Genomic DNA, 9372 nt, shown 5'->3' on the forward strand with positions numbered 1-9372 from the left:
ATATTTGAGTGGCGTGTTTCTGTGTATCTTGTCACCTGTTGCCGTTGAACTGTTTTCCTGTTACGTTTTTGTGGAGATTGTGGTATGGACGGAAGTCGTTAGCAGCCACCTTGAGGAGGTATGTGAACCATTAGTGGAATACATTTTCCAATACAGAGGTCGGATGTCGGAACCTTCCTGAGAGTAGTTCGGCGGCCATTGACTTTGGGGTAGTGAGAAGTTTAATCCTGCCTAGCTTGTCAAGGTGATGCTGGAGATCCTTATTTAGATTGGTTTTATCACAATAGCAGAGCAGAGACCTAATCCGGGTCTGCTACTAAATGTTTCCGACTAAACCTGCGGTTCGGCACGTTCAGTAATTTGTCTCGCGCGCCACACATCGCCAAAATTGGATACGTTCTGGCTGCAACTGTGGTTTCGCGCAACGTCAAAAAAGCTCAGAGCCACGTAGCGAGAAATATTTCACATCACATGTGAATTGTTGGATCTAATTTTCTTAATTTGTGATGGTGCGAACTGTATCCGTATTTTTTTAAATACAAAGAGTAAGCAATCGGTAGATATCCTCGGTGAAGCGAAGCAGCATAAATCACGAAATAAAGGAAAGTCCTCCGGTCCAGACTGTATAACAGGTGAGTTTCTTTGGAAGTATGATACAATAGCTCCATACTTATCAATCTTATACGGCCGCTCCGTCTTCGAAATGTCCACACCTAAAGACTGGAAAGATACACAAGTCACACCAATACCCAAGGAAGAAAATAGAAGTAATCTAGTCAATTACAGACCCATACCACTAAGGTTGAAATTCAGTAGGATTCTGGAACATATACTGTTTTCGATCATTATAAATTAACTCGGAGAAAACTATTTATGGACGGATTAACATAACGGATTCAGAAAATATCGTTCTCGTGGTACACAAGTAGGTCTTTATTCTTGCGACGTAGCAAGTGTTACCGATAAGTTTCGTCAGACTGATTCTATGTTTTTATACTTCCAGAACGCTTTTGACACCGCTCCTCACAAGTGACGTCTAATCAAATTACGTGCCTACGGAATAGCGCTTCAGCTGTGCAGCTGCGTTCCTGGTTTCCTGCCAGAAAGGTCAGAATCCGCAGTAACTGACGAAAGTCGTCCAGTAAAACAGAACTAATATCTGGCGTCTACACTCTACTGTTCCTGTTCTATGATTAAAACCAACTGTAAAAGTTTTAGACAAGATAGCTGTATGCTGTGAAAAGTAGTAGTTGTCCCTATAGTGAAAAGTGTGAAGTCATCCGCATGAGTAATAAAAGAAATCCGCTAAATTTCCGTTACACGATAAATCACATAAATATAATGGTTGTATGTGCCACTAAATACTTAGGGATTAGAATTACGAATAATTTATATTGGAACAATCACGTAGATAATGTAGTGGGGAACGTGACTGCTATTTACTGACAGAAAACTTAGAAATGCAGCACGTTACTAAAGAGACCACATACACCACGCTCGTCTGCCCTTTTCTGGAGTATTGCTGTGCAGTGTGTATTCCACATCACACATTGACGGAGGACGTCGAAAAAGTCCAAAGAAGGGGAGCGCGTTTTGTATTATTGCAAAATAGGGGTTAGAGTGGGATGGTTATGATAAGTCAATTGGAGTGGAAGTCATTAAAACAATGGCGTTTTTTGCTGCGTCAGGACCTTGTCAAGAAATTTCAGTCACCACTTTCTCCTCAGAGTGTAAACATATTTTGTCTTCATAATAAAATAAAAAAATCAAAGCTCACACAAAAGATTTAAGTGTTCATTTTTCCCGCGCGCTGTTCGAGAGTGGAACGGTAGAGAAGTAGCTTGAAGGTGGTTCGATGAACCCTCTGCCTGGCACTTAATTGCTAACTGCAGAGTACTCGTTTAGATGTAGAGATTGACATATATGACACAGTGGTTCGTTCTTGCTCACCAACAGCGCATTTATTGGCGTGTACAACATGGATCTCAGGGTACCGCCGACTGCTTTGCACTGGAGGTTGCGAAGGTGACGTGGAAAACTTAATACAAATGACTTGGTTAAAGCTAGATGTAATGTTAGTCCCATCATCCTCTCTGCATCCCAGTTGAATACCGTTCTTGAATGTAGGATATTTCTTGTGTTTTCGCACTTTTCAGTATCATGTTAACGTGAAAATTACACCGGAGCTTGTTGTCATTAGATCCAAAAGCCGTCCGGTCCTATTTTACAAGTGCGAGTCTCTGGTAAATGGTGTCTGTTAAATATTATTACTGAAAAGTAGCTAGTACAGACGCTTACGCCATTTGCTCCAGGTATTAAAATACAATATCCATCGACAGACTGATTTGGCGGAGACATGCTGCCAGCCGTTTACTCTCCGCGTAAACACATAAGGCATGTATATATTGTGAAAGATTTTGCATTTACAGAATTGAGTATGTTCATCGTGGGTATAAACCGGAGTGGAAACGAGGCTGAGCCTTCTGACAGTGTCTGTTAGTGTCTACTTGATTATTTCGTTTTTCTGTGGACCACAATCCACCACTTAGTACTTGCAGCAGCTTATGGCAAAGCTGATTTTGGTGGGTCCACAATGTATTTCTTAAGAGAAAACAGTATACCTGTACATTTTCATGCGTATCAACTATGTAGATGAACACCATATAAAATTTACTAGCTTTAGCGAGAGGAACTAGGAGATGAAAAAAGAATCGTAGTGAATGTTAGTGAATGGCAATGTACAGTTTTTACGCATATGTCCACTCGAACTGATAGGCTATGGACGAATAAGAACTTAAACTGAGCTCATACTGAACTCTTTGGCGTAGATAGTAGCACTACAGAAGACAGAGTCTCAGACTACATGCATGACACACACCCACGCTTAGGGCTAAGATTCTAACACGAACAGAGATCTGAAAAAGACCAGCAGACAAAAGTGACGTATTGTGCAGTTTTAGGTGAAAATGTCAAACAGGCAGACCGTGTCAGCGGACACGCTGCCTTGGTGTGAACCCGCTGGCGAATGGAAAGGTACCTACTCATCTGGAAGAGTACCTGCGCGCTCTTGTTTAAAAGGAAAAAAATCCACTTAGCCGTATGCCTCACGTGCAAGTAGGGCCTCTCTTGTAGAACAGTTCCTGACGAGCACGAGCTAACAGCGTTAAAGTAATCCAATTGAATGGCTCGGATTCCGCCTGCTAATGGAGTAGAGGAGCACGTAACGTGATTCGTGTACATGCGATTAGCTGATTGAATGTACGCTTGCCGCTGCGACCAGGCCGAGCAGATGTTCCCACCCCCGGCGGCTCTGTGCCACCGGCCTCGGAGGCCGCTGTTTGCTCCACTCGATTGATTTCCCTATACGCACTCCACTTGATTATCAGCCCTATCTTCGAAGTGTTTGGTTGAGCACTGCTTTCTTTTCGCGCTACCCGACAGCTGATTCTGCTTCTCGTACAAATTATTTTCTTTCGTACCCGGAAACACAGTATTCCTAACATAAAAATGAACAGAACAGACTACAGACTGATAGATCGATAACTGATATATAAGTAAACATAGAAGTTAGTAACTGAATCCGTTGCAATGTTCTGTTGCACGTTCTTCAGGGCATTTGCGTAACAGATCCTACACGCTTCAATCATCTCCCATCTATTTGTCAACAATACATCAACTACTGTGTAAACGAAACTGCATAGGCGAATTCTCAGCATATTGTAGCGTAGCTCCGAAGATTCCGAAAATGGGTTGTTTTCTCAACTACAGATACAGACTGCCGAGCAGTCTAAGGCGCTGCAGTCGTGGACTGTGCGGCTGGTCCCGGCCGAGGTTCGAGTCCTCCCTCGGGCATGGGTGTGTGTGTTTGTCCTTAGGATAATTTAGGTTAAGTAGTGTGTAAGCTTAGGGACTGATGACCTTAGCAGTTGGGTCCCATAAGATTTCACACACACAGATAGACTGCATGAGGAGTTGTTAATAGAAATTAAGTTGCTTAGCATCTTCAAGACATACTTCTGTAAGAACATCGTCATTTAAGAAGAAGAATCATCATTTATAAAACAAACAAACAAACGAAACAATCTAATACTTCTGCGAAAAAAGAAAGGTGCCCTCGTTCTTCATAACAAACAACAATGGAATCCTGGAATGGATTTTGGTTTGCTGCGTCAAAAGCTTGGAGAAGGCTCTGCCAATGATGATATTAGCTTCTAAAATCACTTATCTTCAGTTAAGGAAGTCAGCATGTTCGCGACGAAGAATGAAACAGATCGTCGCTGTAACTAACAGAGATACTTGTGATGAGAGTTGATAGTTTAATCAGAGAGAGAAGCTTCGCTATGTGGAATAAGCCGTGACCAGCTGTCGATGTTTAATGAATATTGTCTGTTGGGAAGCGGCTGTAGCAGATGACGAAAACAATCCAATTTTCTTCGAAAATCGTGTAAGTAGCACCAAAGTGAAGGTGACCCAATGAATATTTCAACCCCATTCGGTTTGTATGCGAACACCATTAGCAGGATGTCCTCTTTCCGGAATGAAGTGTCAGGTCGGGTATTCCGAAATAGAGGTAGTAGAAGATTATGTATGTGAGATGTCCCATAATGGGTGAATGGGAGATGCACTAACAGCGAGACATATGGTCTAGGGCTTCGAAGACGGTATAGCTCTCTGCTTAAGTCTGTCTTGAAAGTACAGCATGAAAAATGCTTCCACTAAAGTAAACATTGTTTATTGGTTTACGATTACTTTGTTGAATAAGAGAAGTATGATTGCAACGGATATTCACCGCCCAATCTGCTACCTTTACTCGGGTAAACCAATGTTTCGTAGGCAGATGTGAATCTTCAGTTAAGGAGGTCAGCATGTTCGCGACGAAGAATGAAACATATCGTCGCTGTAACTAACAGAGATACTTGTGATGAGAGTTGATAGTTTAATTAGAGAGAGAAGCTTCGCTATGTGGAATAAGCCGTGACCAGCTGGCGATGTTTAATGAATATTGTCTGTTGGGAAGCGGCTGTAGCAGATGACGAAAACAATCCAATTTTCTTCGAAAATCGTGTAAGTAGCACCAAAGTGAAGGTGACCCAATGAATATTTCAACCCCATTCGGTTTGTATGCGAACACCATTAGCAGGATGTCCTCTTTCCGGAATGAAGTGTCAGGTCGGGTATTCCGAAATAGAGGTAGTAGAAGATTATGTATGTGAGATGTCCCATAATGGGTGAATGGGAGATGCACTAACAGCGAGACATATGGTCTAGGGCTTCGAAGACGGTATAGCTCTCTGCTTAAGTCTGTCTTGAAAGTACAGCATGAAAAATGCTTCCACTAAAGTAAACATTGTTTATTGGTTTACGATTACTTTGTTGAATAAGAGAAGTATGATTGCAACGGATATTCACCGCCCAATCTGCTACCTTTACTCGGGTAAACCAATGTTTCGTAGGCAGATGTGAATCTTCAGTTAAGGAGGTCAGCATGTTCGCGACGAAGAATGAAACATATCGTCGCTGTAACTAACAGAGATACTTGTGATGAGAGTTGATAGTTTAATTAGAGAGAGAAGCTTCGCTATGTGGAATAAGCCGTGACCAGCTGGCGATGTTTAATGAATATTGTCTGTTGGGAAGCGGCTGTAGCAGATGAAATGAAAATGTGTCACATATTCACAATAAAAAAAAAATGCTATGAGCAGGGAAACATCACCTTACTTCTGTGACTGAATGTGTACCAAATACGTACAAGAATACGCTATTTAGTGTTGGCAGAAAGCACCGTCACCTATTATGAGGCAACGAAACCGCTAGCCATGTCCTCTGCTCCCAAAATATTCTTCTGTCGTTCACCTTCGTCAAGTTTTTAAAGAAATGCCAAATTGCATTACTCTATAATCTTATATCAGTTTGAAAGTTTTTTGTGACATCTTACTACAGCTCTACGACATGGAGCCATCTGACCTATGAAGACAGATGAAGTTCTGAATTCATAGGCACCTTGCCAGTTGTTAACGAAAACTAAAATTATAGTTCTAAATTTAACCCCTGTGAGGCTGACGTTAGGTATCGGTCCAATGAATTCGATTAATCTGCCACATCGGCGAAGGTTGCTGGTCGCTGTAAGGCATCTGCCAGCGTGTCCTAGGTACGAGTATCCCACAACAGACAAATGACATCTCACACACGGAGAAAACTTAGAAACGTCAACGTATGTGTGGTTCTACATCGACTGCATTTATACTGCCGAATAACAGAGTTCACTATCGAAGCCGTTAATCTGAAAGTAGTGGGGCATTCGCAAAAAAGTCAACTGTGGGGAAACAATACGGCCAGACAGAGCTTTGAGGTCTAGAAATGAATCAGCGCCATCTCATTCTGCACCCCAGGTTAGGTAACATCTCTCGTTCCCTGCTCCCTGTTAAGTTTCTTAAGGTTCCTGTAACCTGCCTTCAGTGAGATTCGCGTCCTGGTTTTTGGGGAAGCTTTGAACGCCCGGTGTCTAATAAGAAACAAGCATGGAAAGTACAGGTGTGCGACCTTTCATTACGATTCACTTCGTAACGTGGCCGAGCGGTCCTAGGCGCTACAGTCAATGCGCGACCGCTGCGGTCGCAGGTTCGAATCCTGCCTCGGGCATGGATGTGTGTGATGTTCTTCGCTTAGTTAGGTTTAAGTAGTTTTAAGTTCTAGGGGACTGATGACCTCAGAAGTCCCATAGTGCTCAGAGCCATTTGAACCGTTTTAACTTCGTAACGACTGATCTCAGTAACAGTTGTGAACGACGGCTTGGTAACTGAAGTGATGCATCTTAACAACCTACTTCATAAATTGTACTGTCACTAGGGGAACAACGGTGAACTCAAAAGGAAAAATAATTAACTATTGCCTTGCCATACGTGTTCAGGGATGAGAAAAAGACCATGTGCTTCCTCAATTGTCTAGTTATGTGCTACCTAGTTAAGTAAGACTGATATGTCAGGAAAGAACCACTGTGCCGTTAAAAACTACGTACTTCCCAAAGGGGTGAAAAGAGCCCAGCTCAAAAAGCGCAAATAGCCAGACTATATTCACCCACTATTTGACAATGAGAGCACTTAGTGATTTGCGGCAAAGCCTACACATAATTTCAAACTTTTACGAGACTTTTTCTCGCTCAGACTCCCTACAAAATGATGAAAGGAAAAATCTTTATCGCTTATTGTACTTTAGCTGTCCATTAAGTAAAACTGCCGCATCAGACATGACCTTTTAATTGGTTACTTGTGTAGAAATAACTCTATCCGCAACAAATATCGGAGACTGTGTCCACACATACTATTAGATGTATCTACAAAATCATTGTCAGGAGATATGACATAAACATTGAGCTACGTGAAATGAAACTGCAGGGCGAAGTTCGCTCGAGATACAGGCGTAATACTTGTACTGATATTTGTGAAATACCTTAATATAAATGTTTTCTAAGTAGCGTACCGCGTCATAATGTAAAAAACTACAGTGGAGAACACAACGTTTCGGCCACTGTTACACTGTCCTTCTAGAACCAGAAAAGGGTCACCGTAACCGTGGCCGGAACGTTGGTTTCTACACTGTAGTTTTTTTTACACTATGATGCGGTACGATACTGAGAAAACTTTTATGTTGACTCACTCTGGCCGCGGAAGCCTTGTGTGAAATACAAGTGACATGTGCGAATGTGGTCAAAGCCACTGGTAAAAAGATCCAGCTAAGCCTCTGAATCGTTTTCAACCAGACTTGGTGCACGTATTACTTACTATCGGGAAGGAAATGCTGTGGGGGTAAGAAACAGCAACATGGTATTGGTTTCGGGGTGGTAATGCTTAATGGGAAGGGAGGAGGTAGAGATAGGAACACAGAGTGGTGGAAGGAGGACATGGACACAGACAGCAGGGAGGTGTGTTGGCCAGAGGAGTGGAGGAGAAATGGATAGAGAAAACAAAGAGGAGGAGGTGGAAAGAGAGAGAGAGAAGGGAGGAAGAGACGGACCGAGAAACACGGAGGATGAGATGGGCAGAGAAAGGAAAGAGAATGAGATAGACAGAGAGAGGGGGGAGAGAAGCAGATGGGTAGAGATGGAGGGAAGCAGCAGATGGACAGAGTGGGGGGCTAGTGGAGGTGGACTGATGGAAATTTAGAAGGAGATGGATAGAGTAAGGGATGAAGAGATGGTCAATGAGATGGGCAAGGAGGAGATCGACTAAGAGCCTGACGACTACGCAGTTTGAGCCCGTCGTCATCACCGCCGCGTTTATTTTCCTGATCCGTGAGTGAACAACAGACAAGGTGAGTGCGGCAGGTACTCACGGTGGAGGTGTAGAAGGGCGCCTGGTCGGCTCCCAGCGCGGGGAAGTAGGCGGCCATGCCGTCGGGCGTGGCGTAGGGCGCCGAGTACATGGAGAGCGGCAGGCCGGGCGGCGCGGCGAGTCGCTGGTAGCCCAGCAGCTCGTACTGGCACGAGCAGACGCTCTGGCCCGTCAGCGGGTCCGTGAACAGCGGCCGGCCCGTGTCGCAGCAGCGCGCCGCGCCGCCGCCCGCCACCGGGCTCGTGGGCGGCGCAGAGGCGGCGGCGGCGGCGGCGGCTGCGGCGGCGGCGGCCGCGGCGGCGGCGGCGGCGCCGGGGGTGGGCACGGCCCCCGCTCCGGAGGCGGCCACGGGCGCGGCGGCGGCGGCCACGGTCGTGCCGGACGACGGCGGCGGGGGCGGACTACCCGACACGGCCACCTGCAACACGACACCGCGATTCCTTAGCTGCGACGCGCAGACTGAGAACGGCGGGGGCGGCAGCGTATTCCGTACAGTCAAGATGTCATATTCATATCCGCACAGGCTCTACATGGCTGCAGCTCCTGCAGCCTCTCGCGTACATGTCTCCTTGCCAGACACTCAGATGCGTCGAATCTGGGTTATGCGCACAGAATTTTGACGCTTGTCGCTGGTTGCTAGCCTAATGCGAAATGCAAGCAGTTAAAACAACATCTCATACATTACAAAATTTATGTTATACTAGCAAAGATCACATAGGAGGGCTATTTTTTTCTCAACCTCCGATGGGTCGCAAAATAGAAAATCACGTCCAAAAAATGATTTTATCTGCAACATTTAGCTACATCATCTAGCTACTTCTCTACATAGTCGCTGCTTCAACTTAGGCGTATGTCATACCGTTGTATCACCTTTCCAATAACCTTGCCATGCAAGACAGCCAGCCGGCAGAATTTTGCGCCAATTCTGGTTCAAAATGGTTCAAATGGCTCTAAGCACTATGGGACTTAAGTTCTGAGGTCATCAGTCCCCTAGAACTTAGAACTACTTAAACCTAACTAACCTAAGGACAGCACACACATCCAT

The 9372-nt window shown here is 44.6% G+C and overlaps 1 protein-coding gene across 1 annotated transcript in view; it reads right to left on the reverse strand.

Moving 5' to 3' along the window:
* The window catches only part of LOC126101324 (iroquois-class homeodomain protein IRX-4), a 241659-nt gene extending 233110 nt beyond the window's left edge, over positions 1-8549 (reverse strand). The window contains exon 1 of the mRNA XM_049912030.1: positions 8329-8549. Within this exon, the coding sequence (XP_049767987.1) occupies positions 8329-8418 (90 nt within the window). The 5' untranslated portion in view covers positions 8419-8549. The remainder of the gene's footprint in view (positions 1-8328) is intronic.
* Positions 8550-9372: the final 823 nt, after the last annotated feature.

Source organism: Schistocerca cancellata, chromosome 1, assembly GCF_023864275.1.
Source record: "Schistocerca cancellata isolate TAMUIC-IGC-003103 chromosome 1, iqSchCanc2.1, whole genome shotgun sequence".
Taxonomy (NCBI): Eukaryota; Metazoa; Arthropoda; class Insecta; order Orthoptera; family Acrididae; genus Schistocerca; species Schistocerca cancellata.